Raw genomic sequence first — 24,652 nt, 5'->3', positions numbered from 1 at the left:
CCATCAAGGGGCCATGGCCTGGATTGCGGAAGAGACACCTAACAGGGCTGGTCGAAAATCTTCCCTCAAAATGTTTTGTGGAAAGTGTCTGTGGTCCTTGATTTTTCTTCAGAGAAGCCAAACACCCGAAAATCTTCAGCTGAAAAAAAGTTGCCTTTTCAGCCATTTTTCGTCCAAATAAAAAAAAAAAAAAAATCAAAGTTTTCAGCTGAAGATTTTGATAAAAACGTGTGTGTTGAAATTTTCCACGGAAACACCTTCTCTTTCCCCCGCCTGCCCTCCGGGTTCCGGTCAGCTCTAGTACTTGGAGGAACACCGAAGGAAGAGCTGGGCACCACTGTCTGAACTTCCTAGGCCAGCTCTTGGGCTAGTGTAAACGGACACTGCTCCATTACCCTGACCAAACAGGGAGAAAAGGGTGCAAAAGGTAGAAAGGTCTGGGAGAGACACAAGCAGGGGGACAAGCAAAAGGAACTGCAAAACTCTGCAGGCCGGCCTGGGAGAACTCTGAGCAAGCTAGGAAAAGACTGCAGAATACTTCAGGCTGAAGTCTTTTGCTTCAAAAATTCTGTCCCTGTTTGGGACAAGGTATGGCTGTGAACAGCTCTTTTCTGTAATGAACAGCAACCAGTCAAGATTTCGTTCTCCATTTACTGATGCACACCTGAACGCAATACTCAAGCTTGCCACAGCCCAGTCCCTTGCTCCAGACTTTGATGCAGTGGTCCAAAGTAAGAGGTGGCAGGCATCAGGAAGCAGCAGTAGCAGTAAATAAAGTACTATAATTCTTCATCGTTGATCGATTCTTTTACTTGTAAAATAGTAGTAGTTGTGGAAGTGAATTTACTGCAGGTTTTATAGCGCTGATATCTAGCAACTAAGATATAATACTACATAACAATGGCTGTGCCTAGTATTTCGATTTATGGTACGGATGGCCCACTTGAACTAGGTTGAATTCAAATCTGGCCTGCCATAGCAAAGGGGTTTGACAGCCCTGCCCTAGAACAGCTAGAGTCTGCAAATTATGCAATAATGCTACCTGGATCAGTATACCGATATGTGCATAAATCAGCATATCATTATAATGGCTATATGCATATCAGCATAAAATCTGGCAGCACAGCACTACAACGACAATTTGCATAAATCAGCATATCATTATAATGGCTATATGCATATCATCATCAAAATCTGGCAGCATAGCACTACAATGACAATTTGCATAAATCAGCATATCACTAGAATGAACTCGATCAGCCTGTGATTATAACGGCAATCTGCATAAATCAGCATCTCACAATAAACACGATCTACGTCATAAAGGGAATCTGCATACGTACCGTCAGGGCGCCGCGGGCACCAGGCACCGCACAGACCCGCGCGCCACCGCAGGAGAAGCGCGTAAAATTTGCATCTTATTTGCATCTCATCCAGGGCCGCGCGCGGAGCCTCCGCAATGCGGCCGTTGCTGCTCTGGCGGCCGGTGGGCGGGGGGCTCCCGCGCGGCTTCTGCATGGCCCGGCGCGCGGGGCCCGCCAGGCGGCTCGCCATCGAGGGCAACATCGGTGCGGGCGCGCGGGGCCGGGGCCTGTGAGGAGAGGGGGGTGCGGGGCCGGGCGGCGGCGAGGAGGGGGCGGGGGGGTGTTAGGATGGGGGGCTGAGGAGAGGGGGGTGCGGGGCTGGGGGGGGGGGCCTGTGAGGGCTGGGCGGCGGCGAGGAGGGGGTTCTGGGGTGCGGGGCCTATGGGGATTGCGGGGGCTGCAAGGAGAGAGGGGGCTGCGCTGGGGGGGCTGTGAGGAGAGGGTGCTGGGGTGGGGGACGCCTATGGGGACTGGGTGGGGGGCTGTGAGGAGAAGGGGCGCTGGGTAGGAGGGCCTGTGAGGCCTGGGGGGCTGTGAGGAGAGGGGGTTCTGTGCTGGGGGGCTGTGAGGAGAGGGATGCTGCACTGGGGGGCTGTGAGGAGAGGGGGTGCTAGGCTGGGGGGCTGTGAGGAGAGGGATGCTGCACTGGGGGGGCTGTGAGGAGAGGGGGTGCTAGGCTGGGGGGCTGCGAGGAGAGAGGGTGCTGGAAGAACATCAGAGGAGCCTGAACATCAGAGCTGAGGGATGGAGCATGAGAGGCAGAAAGGCAAACAGGCAGGGCCTGTGCCGCTGGCTATAGTGTGGCATGGAACGCAAATAGATTTGATATCTAAAAAGGTTTGCTTTAAGGCTCTGTGGCTGGATCTTGTTAGTAACATAAGACCCCTCTATGCCCCTTATATTGCAGACACTTAAACACATGACATCAATAATCCCGTCAACCTCAGTGAGACTTAAAGTTAAGCATTTGTGTAAGAGATTTGCAGGATCAGAACCCAAAATATCGTGGAAGCTTGGACAGTGTGCTCAGCACTGTAGAAGAAACAGAAAGCAAGAGCCTGTAGTTGCAGCCTCTTCCTTCAGAACCTGGCAGTGCTCTTCTTAAATAATAAGTCTATGATTTTGCTGGATAGTTTTAAATTTAACACTCTAGCGCTTTTCTAATTCACACTAATGGATGGAAGATTCATTGCAAGTGACCAAACTTTGGAAAGTAACGTGAAATCAATAAAAAGAAGGGTAATTAATCATAGTGCATACAGTAGATTGTATTAAAATTTCTATCATGCTAGTACTGACACCCCCGCTGAGATCATGGATGTACTGTACTAGGCACTGTTCAAACAGAGAATAGAATACAGCCCTGACTCCAAGAGTTTATGGTCTAGGCTAAGGCCACAATCTTCAAACACTCATTACACACACACTGGAGCCTTAAAAGATAAGGCAGACAAATAGGAATAGACAACTGGCTTATTTTGTTAGCACTAGTACTTCATAAAGTCCTAGAAAGCCTACCTATCCTAGGTATTCCTTAGTTGCCTCTTATATGTTGTTTGTGTTGAGTAAATGTATTGTTCTATATTTGGTAAAAAAGACGGGGGCTCATATTGAGTCTCCGTTAAATCTTTGAGAAGTTGGAGAAGCTGTTAATTTTGTGCTGCTTAGTGAGATTATCTTCGGTATAGAGAGAGGGGGTTTACCAAAAGATATTTTTACTGTATTTTTAAAAACAAAATATGTACTTAATACCTGTCAAAACAATGGCAACTTAGCCACTGTTGGAGGCAGGATAGTGGGCTAGATGGACTAAAGGTCTGATCAGACATGGCAAATCCTGCATGTATCGTTGCCTCTATTTTTGCTTAGGAAAGTTGCTTTTTTGTTTAAAAAACAAAGAAAAATCTGGGGTTACCTGCAGGATCTGATAATGCTTTCCTAGCCAGGCAGCCAGACTCTAACAACTGCTCTTGTGTTTTAATTTGCAGCTGTGGGCAAGTCCACGTTCGTAAGGCTGCTGGGAAAAACATTTCCAGAATGGCACATGGCTACAGAACCTGTGGCAAAATGGCAAAAGGTTCAAGCTTCCAGTACCAGAGAGGTAGATCTGAAAGTGAATAACCAGGGTGGAGGGTGCATGGACGCTGTGACGAGTTTCTATCACGCGGCTTTTGGCTTTTCAAAATTTGTGATTTTTAATAGTGATTATAAATCCTGGGTACTTAAATCCTCTCTTTATCCACAGCATAGGTACGTCATGGGCAGTATCAGGACAGGCTTCGTTCATTGTTCTATCATAGTGCCTTAACCCTTCCCTATAAGACAGGGTTAAGAGGGGAGTTCAGTGACAACTATATCAGATTTAAATGGTCTCTATTCAAGATGGTTTTCCTCCTCCATAAATCTCTTCCACGATTTGATTCTTGTATAGATACATGTTTTTAAAGGGGAGCTCTCAGGGGAGATAAATATTTAACTTGCCAGCTCTTATGATCTAGACTATGATTGCAGCAGCTTTAACTTAAGAGCTTTAAAAAAATAAATTACTGTTCCTTAATACAGCTCATCCAAACATCCTGTATCCAGAAGATAAATATTTTTTTATTTGTGGTGAGTTCAGCTATCTAATGGCAAAATAAATGTTGAGCAGAACAACCTGATTCTTATTAAAGCTCTGGAAGGAATCTGCTAATGCTCTATTCTCCCTGATATTTCTTTGTACAGCACTTATGTCTTTAATTTATCATGAGTTAATTGTCGTGGTCTTTGTTTTATGATGTACATTATAGGCCTAATTAACCACTGCCGACCAGCAGTAACAAATTTTCTGTGAAGTACCGCAACCCAGCAGGGGACAATGCGTGCTCTCCTTCCTCATGATAAACTCCATGTAGGTGGGTAAGGCAGGCATAATTTTTGTCCCCAAATGGTTGAAAAGCAGCCATCTGGGATCAAGGTCAAGCATGTATGTAGAGAAAAAAGATTATTGCTGAGTTCTCTGCCGGGCTACTGTGTCCAGTTCTGGTGTCAACACTTCTTTTAAAGGGATGTTGGGAAAACTGGAGAGGATTCAGAGAAGAGCTACAGAATTAATTTGAGGTCTGGAAAACATGCAGTAAGAGACTTAAGGAGCTTATCTATTTAGTTTATCAAGGAAAAGGTTAAGAGGTGACTTGATCATGATCTAGAAATCTCTATACTATGAGAAAACATTTGACGTTATAGGTGTCTGTAGTCTAGCTATGAAGGGCAGAATAAGATCCAATGGGTTGTAGTTGAAGCTAGAAAAATTCAAATTGAAAATAAGAAGTTGTTCCTTAACAGTGACGGTAGCTAACCATTGGAACAACTTAACAAGGTAAATTCATCATCACTTGGAGTCTTTAAATCGAGGCTGGATATCTCTAAAATGCTCTAGTTCAACTACAAGTTATTGGGCTCAAATAGTGTCATGTATGTAGCAGAGAATAGTCCTCTCTGCTGCTGGAATCCCTGGGTGAAATTATTTGGCCTGTGTAATGCAGGAAATCAGACTAGATGATTATAGTTCTCTCTTCTGATGTTCAAATCTGAGTCTTTCACCAGAACTACACTGAGAATATACTGCCTCCAGCCATAGGGATGGATAGGCTGAGAACCTTTTTCAGTGAAATTTCCTTCTTAAGTGTGCCTTTTTGCCATTCCCTAGCAGGCCTCGTCTTCTCAGAACTTTGTCAATCTGCTTCAAATGGTCTATCAGGAGCCTTCTCGATGGTCCTATACGTTTCAGACGTACTCCTGTATGAGTCGACTTAAGGCCCAGCTGGAGCCCCTTTCAGAGAAGCTGTTGAAGACCCAGGAGCCAGTGCAGATTTTTGAGAGATCAGTATACAGTGATAGGTACTGTGCTAAAAATCTCCTCCAAATCTCTTACTGCTCCGTCCAGTTGAACTACAGTGCTTTCTGTTAGTCAGTATGTGTGGAGAAATATGGCAATGCCATTTAAGATTCCATGCCTCTTTAATAAAAAATAGTGCATATTTGATGCCTACCCAGTAAATACCATTTATTTTCTAGAGGTGGGTTTCTGACATGTGCTTTTAACATCTACAAGCTGATCAGGAAATCATTACATCTATATAAATAGGCACTTTTCTGACCCCTTTCACCATAGTATTGGAGCATGACACAAACATTTCTAATGATCATAGTACCTCTGAGACGTAGAGAGTATTACCTCTATTTTATAGCTGGGGAAACTGAGACATGGAGCCTAAGGACCAGATTCATTGCTGCTTTGCACCTTGTGTTGTCACTTACATCAATATAAAGTAAAAGTAAAATGCCACCAAAACAGAGGGGTAGCATATCATGCTTGCAGTGCCCTAGTATAAATGACTACATGAAGTACAGGGTATAGGTGAACTGAACCCAAGTTTGTACAGGAAGTGTGTGGCACAGCCAGGAATTGAATATGGGTCTCCTGAGTCCCAGTCAAGTGCCTTAACAACAAGATAATCTTTCCACAAACTGCTCCAGATAATGTTTTTATTGGCACCTACAGGAGCAGCAGAAAACCTTTGATTAATGATTGAATTCTAGATCTCTGTGATACACAAATCTGCATGCGTTCAAGCATCTCAGAAATCAAGCACACATTCTTCAGAGTGAGTTCTGGTCTAGTGATGAGATGAATTTGAATGGACTAAAGTCCTACTGTCAAAATAGACTTGAAACATTTAAAAAAGAAAATCAATATGTTGTTAATAACAGGTCCAGCGGTAATTGGTGTCCTGTAAATACTTAAGAGAGGGAACACAAGAGGTGGTTGGATTTTCAGAATCAAATTTGTATTTCATTATTTTTCTTACTTCCAATTTACAATGCACTCAACTCAGGGAATGAAAGTAGCGTGGTTGTTTTCACTCTTATGTATTCATGGAGCTCTGCCTTAAAGGATCATTCAGGTGAACAATAAAAATGGTTGTCTGATTTAGTTAGGCTAAAAAGGTCAAACAAAATGATCTTGTTGATACTCAGTAGTCATGGGTTCATGTAATATGCACATGATATTCATGAATGTTTCACATGATTTTCATTGAAGCAGTTCATATATGTTCACACTGCTTTCATTTACTGTGGTGTAAATTGGAAGTAACTCCATTGTTACTAGAGTTACCAGAGTGACTAAGCAGACTTTGTCCCACACAAAGTATGCACACTGACTGCCCCCCTCTCAGCACTCCATCTCTGAAATGAAAACCTTAGTCAGCAAGCTAAATATCTTGGAGTTCCATGGACTAGTTAAAGCAGGTCTGTGGTGTATTTTGTGCTGTAGACAGCGTCATTTCCTGTTTCTCTTGCATTAACTTGATGCTGTTGTGGTTGGTTTTCCAGCACGGCAGAAGAATGTTAATGAAAGCAGTTCACTGAAAGGTTTATATAGAACTCGTGTAAATGTTTTCATTCATATTATTTGTAGGAAGCAATCTTTAGAACCTAGTTCAACATGTATTTTGAGTTGCTAATTGTCATTCATGTTTCAGACTGAAGAGAACCACCCTCACCTGTTTAAAGAAAGTTGCATGTGTGCACTGGAAGGCACTTCACAATATGTTTTGTAGCTCCTGTCAGATAGTGGGACTTTGAGTGTTTAAACAGATGTTGACTTGAAAAATGAGAAAATCTTGTCATTCCGTCTGCCCCGATCTATGAAGTGGAGCGTGGGTATACTGGAAGTGTTTGTTTTTCAAAGAGGTGTCACTTACGTGTAATGCCTTCTAGGGCTATTAGGAATATGTTGGCAATAGATCTGGCTAAAGGGTCACTTTTTCCAGATGCCTTGGTGAAGTGGTTGGAGGTGAGATAATAAATTGTATATGTGCATGTTCTGAAAGTGAGGAAAGTGTGAACATTACGAGAGAAGCAGAAATAGTGTGTTTGAAGCAAATGCTTTGGGCTGAGACTCATGAAAGAGGGAAGGAATTCATGGTGCATGAAAAAAAATAACCCCTGATTATAATTCACTATTTTTAAAAAAAATAGTAGCTGGCTGTTTTCAGTTGCATCTCTGTAAATCAAAGACAGCATTGCAGCAACGGTTCCTGGTGTTTTCAGTGGGACCACCCCAAAGACACAACCAAGATTTCTTAATCTTGAGGACATGCTCCAAGACCCGTTTTCACAGCTTTTGCCTGCAGGCAGTGTGGGGGGAAGTAGTTAACACCTTTTTGGTTTTGGGGTTTAAGCTCTTCTAGAAGGGGAAGGTTAGTGTATGATACCAATCACACATCGCAGTCTGAGAAATCTATTTTCACTTAAATGTGTTGGAACTAAATGTCTGAGGGGATTGGTAATGGGATAATTGAGCCTCATAACTTTAGGTTGCTGTTTCAAATCATGCCTAGGTCAGTAGTGATCAAAAGTTGTTACTGTCTGATCTCCTGTGTGACATCAAATTGGTGGTCTGGGTGAAATAAATTGGTGAATCTCTGCATAGCTGCAGCTGGGATGGGGGTGGAGGGCCTCATATCACACCATACAGCCAACAGGATTGGCATTATCTGACCCCATCTTCACTGGCAGTCTCAGCAGACAGACGAAAGACTGAATGGTCCAAGGAGACACAACTCCCTTCCCAATCCTAGAGAAGGTCTGTTGTATTTATTTAGATGGAGCATATATGTGCCAAAGGTGTGAACGTAACCCAGTCACCATCCAACACTAAACAGTGTTAAACAAGATTTGGGGTTTGGTATACGGAGACCTCAGCCTGCTTAGCACTATGGCACACACACCATTAAAAATCCTTTTATTAAAGATACAGAAAAGAAGAAAAAACAGTTAAAACATTTGAAATGTAAAGCATTAAATAAGTCTTTAACAACATTTCTTGTTCCCTTTCCCTTTTGCTGGAGAGAGTTTTAAAAGGTAAAATCCTTTGATGGTCTCTTAGATGGTATCCAAAATGGTAGTAACTGTTCTTTTTGGGGGAAAGAAAAGAAGCTGTTGAAGTCAGTTTTAGAAGAAAAAGCTCCCTTGCTTTACAGTCTCTTAGATGGTAATAACTGTCATCCTGGATCATGTTTGAAATGCAGCTGGCACTGATAGAGGTGATGATGTCATCTGGGTCCCTTTCTCTGGCCCGGTCTGGTCAGGACATCTCTCAGGATCAAGATGACAAAGGCCTCAGGTCCCAGGGAATTGTATGGGTGGCAGCTGTGATGGAGAGTCTTGCTTCTGTAGCCTCCATTGGGTCTTTCCAAATGCTCTCTCCCTGCCCACAAAATTCTCTGAATGGACTCAAAAAGAGAGTGATGCATGAAATAGTCTGTGCCCTCATCATTTTGTCCACCAGTTAGGCTGAATATCTGACACACCAATTTTGGTTCACTAACTTCTGGCTCCACATCATCTGTTTTTAACAAGCGTAAGTTCAACAGTCCTTGAGAACCATATCAGTAGGCCATTTTTGTTTAGACTAATTCAGTTTTTCTGTCTCCTTTTTGTATCTTTTCCCATCAACATTTGTTACTTTAGATTATTGTGACATCAGATGAACTCCCACTCACTTCTTACAATTAAACTCATGATTGAGGTAAATATATTATCACAACAGGCCCCTACAAATCAAGTTTGAGGTGCAGTGGCAGGTCCGCATAAGGAAGAGCTCCCTCTGCCACTGCCAAGTCCATCTGTGTTCTGTAGTGCCCTGGGACTGACACGGTTACCGCTGCACTGCATAGTCCAGAATTCAGACAATTAACATGAAAAAACCCTGAATAATTGTTCTGCTGTCCAGCGTGACACTGTCTAAACAGTCCAGCTTGGCTCTCTTCTCTGGGTACTGAATTGCGCTAAATCTATACTGTTGAAATGACCTCTTGGAGCAGAGGCTGTGTCTTCCTGTGCGTCTATGCAGCACCTGGCACATTGTGGATCCTATCACAGTGATAATGTGCTTTGTCATTCTAGAACTGCAGGCATGTTTAATTTCTTTCCTATTCTTTTTTTGTCCTTCCCTCCATAGGTACATCTTTGCTAAGAATCTCTTTGAGCTTGGCCACCTGGCTGAGATCGAATGGACAATTTACCAGGACTGGCACACCTTTCTCCTACAAGAGTTTGGGGACCGAATTGCTCTGCATGGCTTTCTGTATCTCCAGGCAACTCCAGAGGTAACAGAGCATGACTGGAAACCTGCTAAAACCATCACTAGTGGCTGCATTGAAGGCTGACCTTACTTTCCTTGAGAGGCAGAGGAACTCTGGATCATATCAGATCAGTAACAGTGCTCTCCATTCAGAGGAAGGGGGTGGCTTTGTGATTGAGGCACTAGACTGGGACTCAGGAGGTCTGGGTTCAACTCCCAGCCTTGCCACAGGCTCCCTGGATAACTTGGGTCGAATTGATTAATCCCTGTGCCTCAGTTCCCCATCTGTAAAATGGTGATAAATCATTTGTCTGTCTTGCCTATGCAGATCTGCAGGACAGGAGTAGAATGGGGCCCTGGTTTCGGTTGGGGCCTCTAGGTCCTGTTGTAGTCATAATTAACATTAATAATGGGCAACTCAATCTGGTCTTCTGCCTCCAGGAGTGACCAATGCTTAATGCTTTAACCCTTGCTTGCTGCGTAATGTACCTCTCCAGTAATGCAGTGGCTGGATGAATACAGTACATGGGCTGAGAAGCATCTGGGAAATTTTCTCTTTCTGTTGGAATCTTTTAAAACCATTTTTTTCTTTCCTCACTCATGATTTTGATGACATTTAGTGCCTAACGTAACCCTCTCTTCATTGACAGTGATGGTTGGGAGGGGGTTGAATAAGACACTAGGCTTTAACACAGCAATTAATGGGGATGGCGAGTGTCTCTGAAAGGTTCCAGAAATGTGAGAAGGTAAAAATCAATACACCTAAGGGCTTGTCTGCACTAGAGATTGTTGTGATTGCCAGCTTATTTACCCTACCTTCTATAATTCTGGCACATCTGTCTGTAAAGAATCCCCTTAACTGCCACTGTCAGGGTCTCAACACAGTTTGCAACAATTCAAGGCAAGAAAGCAGCCAGTAGTTGAGGTCAAGCATTAGCTGTATCATGGTAGCTCCTAGAAGCCCAGACCCAGATTAAGGCCCTATTGCACAAGACGCTATATATACCTGTAATGAGAGGCCATCCCTTTTCTGAAGAGCTTGCACTAAGCAGACAAAGAGTGGGAGGAAAGCTGAGGCACAAAGAGGTGAAGTTACGTGACCAAGCTTACACAGCAGGTCAGTAGCAGAACCAGGAATAGAACCTGAGTCTCCTAAGTGTTAGTGCTCTGTGAACTAGACCACACTGCCTCTCCCATCAGGACCTTTTCTTCTAAGAACTAAGTTGTGCTCATTGTGAAGTCAATGGAGTTTTGCCACGGACTCCAGTGATGGAAGGTTAGGTTCGTACAGTCCCCTGAAATACTGCCACTAAACATTTGGCCTGGGACAGGCGCCGTGACTTCTAACTCCTCTGTCCCGTGAAGCTGTTCCTACTTTGTGCAGCTGCATCTCTGTTTCCAGCTGCCTATTACTGAATTTCAACTGTTGCTGTTGCCTGAAGCGCCCCATGCCCTTTGGTCCCATCCAAATGTGGTTGAGTTTGCAAAGCAGACCTCATTGAATCCTGTGGGGTAAATGCGGGGGTCGTGTTTATGAAGGAGATGTCATTTCCTCCCTTCAGAAATGTCTGGAGAGGTTGCGCCGAAGGGGGAGGTCTGAGGAGAAGGAGATCCAGCTGGAGTATCTGGAACAGCTTCACACTCAGCATGAAAACTGGCTAGTAAAGAAAACCACAGAGTAAGTGACAATAGAAATGGCTTCCAGATTTGCAGCCTGACTCCTTAAATAAGTGAATAATGTGTCTTCTGCTGTGCAGAGGCAGCTGTTTTAATTTCTGGCCTAGCTCCCTGCCACCAGTCTACCCATATCCTGACTGTCCCTGAAATCTCTGTGTGCCCTTCCCCAGCCCTAGAGATCCCTCCCAGATGTCTCCAGCTGTCCACCAACCTTCCTCATCCCTAGTTTAATCCTCCCACTATCCACTTATCTTTCTGCCATCAATCTTAATGACACGGAACACAGTCTTCAAAGAACATTTCAGCCCCCTTCTGAAGTAGACTCCCCTTTGTTACTTGTACTTCCCTCCATCACACCAAACCTGGTAACTCCTTTCCAGGGGCCACCAAAGCCAACTGCTGTCAAATAGTCAAGGGGCTGCTGCCTCTGGGGTTTCTCCATCACCAGTCCCACCACACAGCAAGATCCAGTTCACAGAAAATAAGTGACTTGCCCAAGGTATCACAGCCAAACTGTGATAGAGCCCAAGGGTCCTGGTTTCCAGTCTTCTGCTCTATTAGGCATATTCCCTTCCCAGATACCAATAGGGTATAACAAAATTCCTGATGGGCCTCAGAAGAGGGAGGAAGCTCATTTGCCTCATGAAAATCTAAAGTGACTCCTCCTCTTCCATACTCTCTTACCTTGGACTTCACTTGTATAATGTGCCGATAGTTTACTGAACCTTGGAGCCCAAAGAGGGTGTAGGTATCATGCTCAGTAGCAATTAGAGGGCTCAGCTGTCTTACGTGCAGTTGCCAGTGGGAGTGGAGGATCCCGGGCATTTCTCAGCATCAAGCCCTTAGTTTGGAAATCGCCTTTGACGGGGTAGGAGGGAAGGCAGCTGCTCTCTGCAGCTGGAGGAGCCTTTTTTTTCCTTTTAATGATGAAGGTAAAATTCTATATGCAGCGGATATCCTTCCTATGATAAAATAAACTTGTGTTGGCGCAATGGTGTGACACATCTGTCCCGTATCTGGGCATATTGTCTCCTATCTCTCCTCAGAGATACACTAATAAGAGCTATTGTTCAGTTCTCTTCCTGCTTTTTTCTTCAGGGTCCACTTTGAAAACCTAAGGAATGCTCCAGTCTTGGTGCTTGATGTCAATAAGGATTTTGAGGATGACCCAGCTGAAGAAGAGGAGCTCATGAGGAAGGTAAGCTGTGCTGACACCAACCCATTTCTGCTATTCATGTAAAATGCAGAATTAAATGTGTTGTGTGAGAAAATTTTCCACATTCTTTCTCCTCTGCATGTTTTTCTCCTAATAGTCATCTGTTATGTACTGGCCTATCAAGTGGATCTGTCCCTGCAACAATATCACCTTAGCTCTGATCCTATTTCATCCCATAAGCTAATCAGTCAGGAGGGGTCTGCAATTGAACAAGAGACCTCCAGGTGCTGTGTGAAGTAGGTGGCATATTTCACTGTATGCTACTACTGTTTCCAGCATCCAAGCTTGGTGTGAAGAGATGCTGTGCTGCTAGAGGTGTTGACTTATTGATAGGACATAAAACCAAAGGCCTGATTGTGACATTAAAGACCTCACAGCACTTCTTGCAAAGCATAGTTTTAACCTCTGTGTCCTGGCCAAATGCTGTATCAGGTAATAACATGCTACCTATCTAAATTCCCTCTGAAGTTGCTGTTGGATAAAATTTTCCAGTTTCCTACCCTAAACCATGGCATTTCTGTATGCTGTTAAACAGCTGCTGGGTTTCACTCCAGAGTAGTGGAGCAAAATGATCCCTCTGAACAGATTTTAAAACTTCAGGCTCCTTAAGGATGAGAGGAGCTATATAAATAGAAGACGACCATATTACTTCTCCAATCAGTGCAAATAGTCTGGTACCTTACACCATGAATTCTTCCAGGAAGCCCATAGTGGAAGCTTATTTGTTTAAGAGCAGGATAATGTTTGTCCATTTTTATTATTACTACTTGTGTTGTGATAGGTGCCTAGGAGCCACAGTCATGGATCAGCAGCCCATTGCACTAGGCGCTGTGTAAACAGATAAGATGGTATTATTCTTCCTTTTATTGGGGTGGAGAATAGCTTGTATTTTCAGGTTAGTTGCACTGATGTGATGACTGGCTTGCCAGAGTGGGATTGCTGGTACTTTCCCAGGGAATACAGTGATGAGATTGTATTCTACCAATATTAATATTGATGGTATGAGTCTATTAAATGAGTTACATTTCATAAGAACAGTCATACTGGGTCAGACCAATGGTCCATCTAGCCCAATATCCTGTCTTCCCAAAGTGGCCAGTGCCAGCTGTTTCAGAGGGAATGAACAGAACGGGTAATCATCCAGTGATCCATCCCCTTATCCACAGACTTACTAAATATGAGTACATTGCAGTGTTACTGACCATCCTCTAAAATGTATATGAAAAATTGGATGTTTACCTCAGTAAACCTCGTTTACCTCAGTATTCATGTGTGTTTGTACAGCACCTGCCACAACGGGGCCTTGACCTTGATGGTGAACTCTGAGCACTACTGCAATGAAAATAGTGATATCTTCTTCACTGACCTCTCCAGGTCAAACATTTTAAGACCTGCTAAAGCTTGTTGTTCTATCAGTACTAAGAAAATAAGTCCAAATTTGAAGTCCTTGTGATACTTCCTTAGGAAATAGATTGTTTTGAATGAAATCTAGAACTACTTAGGTTTTTGTTGCATGCTTTTTATGCAGTCTGATAAATTGCACTTTTATAAAAGACACTCTCTTTCCCTCACAGGTAAAGACTTTTATAAAGACTCTGTAATCTGAAGCTTGGCCATCTCCCACCACTCCTAGTTCAGGATTTCTTACCTATTTGAGACTGGCTTCGACCTAAGTATGCTGCTTGCCATTAAAAGATCAAACAAAATAACCAGCAAATCTGTTTGTCAAATTTGGAAGGCCAAAAATATAACTCAGGTATTTTAGTGAATTACTCTTGAATTCTGTGTTTGTCTTTCAAATCAAATGTTGCTTTTCCGGGGAAGGAGACAAGTTGTACAGTTACCTATGAGCAACCCTACAATAATAAACCAATATACATAGGTCTAATGAAAAGAAGAAGAGCCTCAGAAAATTAATTTTGAGAATCTTCCAAAGAGGAGTTATGATCAGTAGGGGAAAGAAATGATTTTAGACATTATGAAGAATCTCTTCTATTTAAGCACCGGCTTAATTATTTCAAACCTGCTTTCTTTTCATTACGGAAGGTGATCTGTAAAAACCCTTCTATTCCACTGCATGCTGAATTCTCCCAGTGGTGAAAATGAGGGTGTTGTAAAGAATTACAGAAACCAATGGACCTGACTTGCCACTGCTCTGTACTTGTGCAAAGTGAATGTAATATGCTGCCAAATAATTGTCAACATTTCACACTTGTTGAGCACAAGTGTAAGTGGTATGTTCAAGTCAGTGAAGAATAAGACCCAACACGTCCATTTTTGGCACTTCTAATCCACTCAGCACAGTAGAAGGCAAAGTCTTATTTAATGTTAAGCCTGGTCCTCTTATAAAGTTTGCAACTTGCTGTATTTCCTAACTCTTGGCCTAGTGATGAATTACACTGGTACCATCTTATCAGCCAGACAGCTGCTGGAGCATGGAGCCAGCCATAGTGGAAGGGAAATGGCATACCATATATTGTCTGAAAAAGTTGTTAATATTTTACATTTTAAAGTAAGTTTAATGATTAGAATAGGGGACCGCTTGGGTTCTGTTGGCACTCCTGTCACTGACTTGCTCTGTTACTTCATGCAAGTCATTTGGCCTCTTCAGCACTTATGAAATCCTCAGATGAAAGGCATTTATACATATAATACGCAAAACAGATCCTGTTTTTAAAATACCTTGCAAAATTATAGTTGTTTAACAAACTGCTCTTACCTTACCTCTCAACCTGGCCCTCTTTGTGGGCTGGCACTAGTGCAGTTCACCCTGGGATGTTATCTGGACATTGCAGAAGCTAAGAAGGGGAGAAGAGAGAAAGTAAGACTGAATTTCAGTGGGAATTGGGTGCCTGTCTCTCTTAAGTTCCTTTTGAAAAGCCCATCCTAAATGTAACGAGTGCAGAGTTGCAGCAGTGCACAGATTCAGCTTTGTCTATCTAGCTCCCACTGTCCTCTGAGCAAAACCTTTCCTTGCTGAAACATACCTAAATGGATTTGTTAGAAAGTGCAGCATGTCTCTCTAAGACCAAAAAGCCTCATAAAACTAGTTAGCCTTCAAGAAACATGAAAAGACAAAGGAGATGCAGGAATGGTCTGAAGACAGGTAGGTTAGAAATACCAGAGAGAAATATGGCCCTGTTAAGACAGTAACAAGGATCTTTCCAACCCTGTGTGTGCAGAGATGCCCTTTCTAATCTAGCTGTTATGCGGCCATTGTGTATTGCATGATATCCTGACCCCACTGAAGTCAGTGAGAGACTCCCGCAGTCTTCAATAGGGCCAGGAGATTACCCACTGGTAAATCAGAGGGTAATTTTGTGAAATGATTGGCTAGTCACTTTTAAGTTCTAGACCTACGTGTTACTTTTAGGTTACGTTGCAACACTCAGCAGTTCCTGTAACCAAGGAGGACTGAGATTAGGAAAATCTGTATACATAGAGTTAGTTTTAGGCCTGTTAGTCTAAAGGTTGATACTGAACAGTACAAACTTATTCAGCTATCACCTTGAGCTCCAAGGGGAACATAAATGCATATCTGTAGATGTCTGCAGGGTGTATATTGAGGAACAGCCACTTTATAATGTAAATTTGGTGCACAGGTTAAATTCTGAAGGAACATTCTATGTATTTATTTGGCTTGTGTTAAATTAAAAAGTATATCCCTTTTCAATTGTCTTGCCCATGTTTTGTCTGTCCTCCAGTGAAAGGAGCTGTGTGGTGGTGAATTGCATCAGCCATGAAAATCAATGCTGGGGATGCCTGGTGATTATTGGAGAGGATCGTCTTGTGGCTAAGGAAGTGGACTGGGAGAGCTGGGTTCAATTCCTGGCTGTGCCACAGACTCGCTGTGTGATTTTTGGGCCAGTCACTTAGTGTTAGATATTCAGAAGGGCTCAGCACACTGGGTGCTGAGTTCTTTAGACAAGTCACCCATCTTCTTTCCCTTTGCTCCTGTAGTGGGCCCTCTGCAACTCCCTGTTGGCTTCCCATCAGGCCATCTAATCCTGTAGTGCCTATTACAGTCTCAAATGGGACACTAGATGGCGCCTGACCTCCAAGCTCCTGTTTCCTGATCTGATTTATTTATTTTAAACTGTGCTCTACATGGGTTATTTCCTAGGAATAATAAAATGTGTGGATGCTCAGAGATAGTCGCAAGGGCTGTAAAACAAATGAGTTTGTTTGTGCATGGCAAGGTCGCAGCAAATAGGGAAACAAAGAAGCCAGTGTTTCCAGGATGGGCCGTCAATTTCCAGACTTGCTTTTAAATAACTATAGCGGAGTATTACCCCTAAATGCATATTCTTAATCAGTTACTTAGTAATAGGAATTCTGGATCAAAAATCACCTGCCAAGAAAGCTATCTCTTGTCTCCCATGTGGCTTTAGATCTTAGCTGTGCTGCTTCTATTATCAGAAAGCTGAACATAAGTTTGCATTTTGTAATTTCAACACAAAATAGTTCTTTTGTTCTAATAGATTTGCTTTTCTTCCCTAGTTACACAGTCACCTTCTTTCTGTGAAAAGTGATTAATTAAATGCACTTTCCTAGGGAGAGATGGGCATACATTTTGATGTATTTCTTAATCCCTGAAAGCAACCATTCTTATCATACTTTGCATTTTCATATCACTCTTCAGTCCTGGATCTCGAAGTGGTTTACAATTGTGGGTTGGTATCATCATCACCATCCCTATTTTACAGAGGGGGAAACTGAGGCAAGGAGGAACCCAGGTGTCCTGACTCTGTGCTCTAACCATTTTGTGACCAGACTGCTTGGCATTTATATCTAACTTACTGCACCCTTTGTGGTACTGACCAGGCTAATGGTGGTGACAGCTCTGTCGAGATATTACAGGTATCAAATACGGACACTCCCTGGAACTGCAGGTTGGAATCTAAACAGAATCAACTCAACCCTTCCAGGGAAGATAAACTGAGATCTGTGCAGCTTGCTGTGTTTAAAGGAAACCTTTGAAAATGAAGGTACTGCACTGACACAGCCCATTGCACTTTTCATAAGAATTGTGCATCGCCCTGACACTAACATATGTCCTACCCTCAACCTTTGTACTTGTGGGCTGTGTACACCAGCTACCACCTCCTCCCCAGCATTCGCTGCATTTCAGTGGTTGTGTAGGTGTAGATCTAAACCACTCTAGGATCCTTTGGGATAAAAGGTGCTATAGAAATATAAAGAAGGTTGGGTCAAATTTTCTCTTGGTGTAAACTGGTGCAGCTCCACTGACTTCAGTAGAGCTGTGCCAGTTTATACTAGCAGCAAATTTTGACGTGTTATATGCATATTGTTAAGACCACAAGGATTGCCAGATTGGATTTAGACCTGAGGTTCAGCCAATCCAGAATCCTGTCTCTGACAGCAGCCAGTACCAGAAGCTTCAGAGGAAGGTGCAAGAACCCCCATTGTCTTGAACAGCACTGCAGTTTGCTGCTTCTACTCCAAATGGAAGACACAAACCATGCAAGGAATAGGAAGTGAAATGCTCTTCTAAGGCCTTTTCTACACTTGCAGCAAAATTTGTGGAAAAAATATATTCCCCCATCCATCCCCAAGTGATATAAATTTTGCTGCATAAGCACAAATATGGACAGCGCTATGTCAGTGGGAGATGTTCTCTGCCAACATAGCGGCCGCCGCTCATTTAGGTGGCTTTATTATGTTGACAGGAGAGCTCTCTCCCACCGACATGACGTGGCTACACTTGCACTTATGCCAGCAAAACTTACATCGGTCAGGTTGTGTTTTTTTCACACCCGAGTGACAAATTTTTCCAGCATAAGCGCGAGTGTAGACAAGGCCTAAGTAAAAGGAGAGTTTATCCAGAGAGACATTGTTTAAGATACACACCTCACTGCTTGTTTTGCTATAGTGATGCAAGCTTGCTGTACACTTTGCCCCCCAATGTGCCTTTTTAGTGCTGCCTAGAGATGGGATCTGTAGCTTCCATGGGTCACTCCTTCCTTGCTGTGGCTGCTTGCAGCGTCAATACAGATTTATCGTTTGGAAAACTGACTGACCCTTGCTGACTTGTGATCGCAGAACAATCCTTCGGCAGTGTGTTTGCATTGGGATGCATCTCAAGTAATACAGGCGATGTAGAAATATCTTTAGTCTCACCACATTCGGAAGTCTTGACTATTGTATTGGTTAAGCCTCTCCGTTGACTTTCCTTTATCAGGCAACACTTGGAAAGTTGCAATGTAAATGTGTAATAGGTGAGTGTCTGATCCCCTTAATCCTGTTATCACAAAGCCTGACATGTTTTGTTCTAACCCAAACCACTTTAGGGAGCTGGAGGGATGAGGCTTCAAATTATGCGAAATGCTTATATGCTTTAGTTCATGCATTAATAATAAAGGACAGATGGTTTCCTAAGGTCTGTCATGCGTGGAGCTGAAGCAGTGGGGCCTGTAAAAAGAACTTGTATGGGAGCCCAGTCGCAGCCGGCGTCTGGTCAGACTATGCTCAAACTGGCTATGCAGAGCCAGGCTCTCCATGCTGGTTGATTCCACTAGGACTATACCAGGATCACGTGAGTCATGGAGGAGCTACTAGCTCGGTCTGACTCCTGCTAGCCACTCTCTGAGCCTGATTCTCCACTCCAATGCATTGGATTGAGTGGGTTGAATACAATGGAATTATACCAGTTGTAAACTGGTGTAACAGAGTGGAGGCAGTGGTGAGGGCTACTGGCAGGATCCAGGATCCTAATATTATGTTACTGTAAGGCTGGGCTTTTCAAAGCTGTCTGTGGGTGTCAGATGCCAACTCCCATTTAAAGCCATACTCTGTAGTCTTCTTTTGAAAATCCTGTGTCCATCTGAGTAGCCCCAATGCATACATACTGTTTCTTGCCATGCTGTTTGCACTGGGGTGTTTATTCCAAGTCACTTGAAGCAATGGGCTAGAGAGTTTTTTGCTGCTGTGCTTCTGCTGTGAATCCAGCCCTGGTCACTAGTGACTATTGCCCCATGAGGGCTGTTTGGTGCCTGACGTGAGGTGACTTTCTCTTTAATGATCACTTGTCAGATATTATTTACATTCTAATGGAAAAAAGCTGGCAAGTGCAAAGACATAGGAGTTAAGGTAATTTGATTTTCTGCATCATATGTCTCCACAAGGTGTGTAAAAGTCTCATAGTTAGGCACTTCTATAAAACAAAAGGCCTGATTCTCCTCTCCCTTACCCCAGTGTAAATCCATTTGAACTGGTGTAAGAGGAGAATGAGATCCAATGATTTTACAATTCTGGTACTCTGTTTCTCACTAAGGGCTCCCTTCTGTTCTTAGTTACACTGGTGATACTACTTGCCATGGAGTCACTTTGGATTTACACTGGAAGAGGGCAGAATTTTGCTTCTTTAGTAACAATTCTCAAATGAAGTGATCTCCTTTTGAGACATAAGTTACATACATGTCCAAATTCTGTCTCCATTTATTCCGGTGCAGTTCCATTGACTTCTCTCAGGTAAATGAATACTGAATTTGGCCCATAGGGATAAGCTGTCCCGTCCCGTCGTGTGTGTCGTGTCCATCCGTTCCCCTTCCCCCCCACTTATTCCATTAGTGGTGCTGGCTGTATCTGTTTTTACAGGGAGTTATCACACATATTTGGATTGGTTTTACATTGTTTAAACAACACAGCCAGATGCACAAACAAAATTATGCTATTCTGCAGAGTGGAAGGCTAGGGGTTGTGAGACCACTGGACCAGCAGTTAGTTGGAACTCCAGCTCCTCAACACACCTAAACCAGGTAGCCAGTGCTGAGGTTAGGTGAATTACAGAATCCCTAAATTACCCTATCCCGATCAGCTTATGTGCAGTAGTAAGAGACAGTATACCCTTTAAGAAGAAAAAAAAGATTGTCGATCAAGCAGATGCACTGTTATTCTTCTTTGTACATAGCAACACAGGAATGCATGGTGCTTTACATAGTGATGAAAGTTAGGGGCTGTCTTTTCGCACTGGTTTTACATGTCTCTAACTTGATTGATTTCAATAGAGTTACTGCTGATTTACATCAGTGCCAGCAAGATCAGAATCAAGGCCATAGGCCCTGTGCCCAAAAGGTTCGCAATCTAAATTGATCGTGACAAGCTGCTGGGGAGGAGGGATATAATAGACCAGAGAAGTGGGAGGAAAGGAAGATGCAGAATAGGGCAATGGGATTGTTAATTCTCTGCCTTCTTACCGCTCAGGAATCTCTTCATTACCCCAGCTTTACAAACCTACCCCCAAACACATTCAGAGGCAAATACCTCCATTCCCCTGCCATGTGAATTTACACAAACACATCAGAGAGAGAAGTATTTGGAATATCCAGACTATGAACACATGAAAATACCAGACAGGACAGGGAGAGCTGGGTTGGGACCCTTATCAGTACTGGAGTGGACTCTTGTTAGACATAGCAGAGTGATAAAGGACAAGGTAGCTGGGGTTTGCTTTATTAAAAGACTCCAGATTCTTTTTTAAATTGACTCCATTGGGCTTATTGAAAAATAAATAAGTGAATGAATTTGGTGTGGCTGAAAGGTGCTATCTTGAGAGCCCAGCAGGCAAACAGGCCTAATTCTCATTGATACCAAGGCCCTTTTATATTGCTCTAGCCGTGTGAAATCATCAGATAGCTACCCTCCACTTCAAAGCCCTTTTATACAGCCACAGTGGTATAAAGTGATCTACTGTAATTGAGAATTCAGGCCTAAAATAACTTGTTTATCTAAGCAGTGCTACGAGCTCACATATCCCACACTGCCCCTGGACATGTTGACACTGCTATTACTAATCATATTTTACCCTAGGGTTAAATATGAGGGAGGACAAAGTGTGCCCTATGTCTACAGTACAACTGGCAAATCAAGTTAGATAATACGTGTTGAAACATGACTGGAAAATGTAATGCAGAGAAAGCCACTGGCCAAGATTTTCAAAAGGCAACTAATAATTTTTGGATATCCAACTGCAACCACCAGTAAGGGGCCTGGTTATCAGGTGGATATACTCAGCACTTTCTGAAAATCAGGCACCTTGGAGGCGTTGCAAGCTGGGCATCCAAAATCATTAGTCACTTTTGAAGATCTCAGCCACTGTTTGTAACCTCTGACCTTGAGGGACCATAACACAGTGGAACCACATTGGTCCATTCATTTGTTAGTGTCTGTTTGGACTGCCAGCTAAGGTGCCACTTATGAGTGGGTTTTGTAATGGTGATGTTTATGGTAGCCCATGTTCCTAACTCCTTGAGGCACCACTGAAAATGCCAGTCACGGTGCCAAAGCAGAACTGTAACTTTGGAAAGAAATAGACAAATGCCTGCCCCAAGGAACTTATAGTTTCCTCTCTTGATTCTGTCAGCCAGCTGTGATCCAGCAAGTACTTGGAGTTGAAGCTGCACATGACTCAGGCTCAAACTAAACAGGTTTGCGTCCTTACAGGTCTCCCGATGTGCCAGCATCCAGGTGAGGCCTAGAACGGCGTGCATGGATACAGCCTTTTAAATGACTGACTGATCTTGATTCCAGCACCATGTGTGCATTTCGCTCAAGCAGATGCGCAGATGAATATGGGATGTGAGAAATGGTTACTAGCATAGAACAATGCTGAGCTTAGAATTTTTTAATTTTTTTTATTTTAATGTTTGGTCCCTGATGGACGAAGCAAGGAGAAATGTGTAAAGATTTAAACAAACCAGCCAGGACAGCAAATATGGTATTTCATCTCTCTGCATCTCTGAACTGAAAAAAGCGCTTCTTTGCCGTGCCTTAAACGTCTCAATGTGTCTCCCTCCCTGCTGTTTTTCACACTGTAAAATTTTTGTTTTAACTCTACAGTGTTTGGAGATAGTTTGCATGCAAGAGGTGGAGAGCTATTAGATCATGGAACAGTCTTCTCAGGCAAGTGTGGGAATTTCATTGCTTGAGTTATTTTAAACTACTCTGGACAAAGTACTTTAGCGTATATAGGAGCGATTCCTTTATTTGATCCTACAGGGGACAGGCTACGTGGCACATCAGTTCTTTCCTATCACTCATAGCATAAGTCTAAGGTCTACCTTGCTGCTCCTGCTGAAGTCAATGGAGGCTCTGACCTTGATTTCAGTGTGTAGGGTCTGGTACTCTTTGACTCTAGGAAATAAAAAGACCAGTATGTAGGGAGTTAGGCCCTATCCATTAACTTCAGTGGGACTTTGTGCAGGCATGGGGGTGAGAGTAATTTGCAGATTTATGGCCTTATGTGGAAAGCATACTCTTCATTGAACTAATTTGCTGTCATGGAACACAGACTACCAGGTTGTAGCATAAAGGATTGGAAACAGTGAACATGTGGTGACAGGTTAAGAGGAATGGAATTAGGCTCTCATTGGAAACATATTCAAATGCAGTTTGAATAGTGATCAGAACATTCAAAACCTGATATTGTGGAAATGAAAGAGACTGCTCATTCTTCCTAGAGCTCATGAAACAAACACATATTTGATGTAAAAACTAGAGGGTTTGCTAGCACAGCAGCCTTGAAAGGTATGTTATAACCATTGGAGCAACTTGCTTTTGCAGTAGAACCCTTTAATTTAAGAGGCCCTGCTGAACACTGCTGTAGAAATCAGCTACATGTAATTCAGAGCAAACAAGCAATGAGTCTCATTTGATCCCAGAAATAAGACCAGTTGGCTGATAGGAGATTTCACTATCATTGGTGTTGACTGGACACACCTTATTGTAAAGAGCTGGAAAATCTCCCCTTAGTTTTCTAAAGGCCTGGAGTGGACCCTGATTCAGCACAGTATTGGAGTATAGGCTGAACTCTAAGCATATGCTCACATTCTACTGAAGACTATAGGATGTATGCAAGTGCCAGAGGCCCAGATCCTCAAAGGTATTTAGGCTCCTAACATCCATAGAAATCAGTGGACGTTAGGAGCCTGAATACCTTTAAGAATCTGGGCCTAAATGCTTTGCTGAATAGGGAAGGAATTACTTGTGCACTTAAAGTTAGGGCTCTGCTGAATCAGGGCGCTAGACTTTATAACAATCTTGCATTAGACCCTGTGGGATAGATTAATGAGTCAGTAGAATTTTTAACTAATATTTATAGAGTGATTTACAAACATTAACTAATTAATCTTTATGATCTCCTACTAGGGAGGTGTTATCACCTGGTGAAACTGAGGTACAGAGAGATTTAAGGTGAGCTGTAAAGGGCATTGGGGGCAGGGAATTGAGTTTGTGCCCTTTGTTACTTTATATTGGTTAAAGCAGGCCTGAATGGCTGTGTGTGTTTAACTGTAGACACGGCAGGATTGTCAGTTTGGATTTTCCTCGTTCTCCTGGAGTATTGTTGCAGGTCTTAAGGGTGTGGTTACCATCATCATCCCTTGATTGACTTGACAGGCAGCATGGGCCAGTGGATAACGCGCTGGGCTAGAAGTCAAGTGAGCTGGGTTCTATTTCCAAGCTCCACTACAGAGCTTGGGCAAGTCATTTCCCTATTCTGTGCCACTCTGTGTTTGTCTTGTTCATTTAGAATATAAACACTTAGGCCGAGATCCTCAAAGGGGTGCCTAATTCCCCACCTGTTGCTTTCAAGGGGACTTAGGGACCTAAATACCTTTGAAGATCTGGGCCTTAGTCTCACAGCAAATCTAGTACTATGTACAGCACCTAGCACAGGGCAGCTTCACTGTGAGGTGTGGTCCCTAAGCACAAATGAAATACAAATAATAAATGTTGAGTCTTTATTAAAAGATATATTTTCTCCCAAGGGTTCTCAGGCCTCAAAGCAATGAAAAACAAAGGGTTTAAACGCTCTGAATATTAAATCACTTCCAGTCTTCATTAATCAGATTTCCAGTTCTCCCATCATTCATAGATCAACAACATAGACAAGACCTGTTTTTGTAATAGAAAAAAGGAAGCAGAAAAATAAACTTTAAGAAATAAAAATAATAAAACTCTGCTCCATCCTTTCAGGCCTTTTTCACCCATCACTTCTGCCCTTGGCTGGTCAAGCCCCTTGCCCAGGATCCTATAACAAGTCATTGTCAGAGCCAAGAGGAAAGCACAGCTGCTCTTGCCTGCCAATCCTGAACTTAATCCAATAAATCCTGCTGCCTCTTCCATCCCGAATGTCTCCCATTCTATTATTTCACTCTCCATAATATGCATTCAAGTTGCTCTGAAATGCAAGGGCTTCTTTGATTGTTGTGTCTTCACTGGTTGTCTTGCGCTAGTGCCAAATTA

General features: G+C 43.0%; 1 protein-coding gene across 5 annotated transcripts; it reads left to right on the top strand.

Annotated features, from left to right (window-relative positions):
- Positions 1–1,435: 1,435 nt before the first annotated feature.
- DGUOK (deoxyguanosine kinase) lies at positions 1,436–24,534 on the top strand. 5 transcript variants are annotated; one of them, XR_010917016.1, is made up of 9 exons: positions 1,436–1,568; positions 3,353–3,465; positions 5,053–5,243; positions 9,373–9,520; positions 11,058–11,173; positions 12,271–12,370; positions 22,247–22,309; positions 23,555–23,599; positions 24,383–24,534. XR_010917016.1 is itself a non-coding variant. In XM_067532320.1 (7 exons), exons 1-7 carry the CDS (start codon positions 1,460–1,462, stop codon positions 13,987–13,989), a joined length of 804 nt encoding a protein of 267 aa, XP_067388421.1. In that variant the 5' UTR covers positions 1,436–1,459; the 3' UTR covers positions 13,990–16,056. The 5 variants fall into 5 exon arrangements, 1 of the variants encoding a protein (XP_067388421.1); XR_010917018.1 differs by lacking the exon at positions 1,436–1,568 and adding an exon at positions 2,501–2,603; XR_010917017.1 differs by lacking the exons at positions 22,247–22,309; positions 23,555–23,599; positions 24,383–24,534 and adding exons at positions 13,963–14,144; positions 16,093–16,879.
- The last annotated feature ends 118 nt before the right edge of the window (positions 24,535–24,652 follow it).

The sequence above is a fragment of the Emydura macquarii genome, unplaced genomic scaffold (assembly GCF_026122565.2).
Source record: "Emydura macquarii macquarii isolate MOO-44397 ecotype Brisbane River unplaced genomic scaffold, CSIRO-AGI_Emac_v2 contig_3257, whole genome shotgun sequence".
NCBI classification, from domain to species: domain Eukaryota; kingdom Metazoa; phylum Chordata; order Testudines; family Chelidae; genus Emydura; species Emydura macquarii.
The sequence above is the reverse complement of the archived record's forward strand: the minus strand, read 5'-3'. Positions and strand labels throughout refer to the sequence as shown.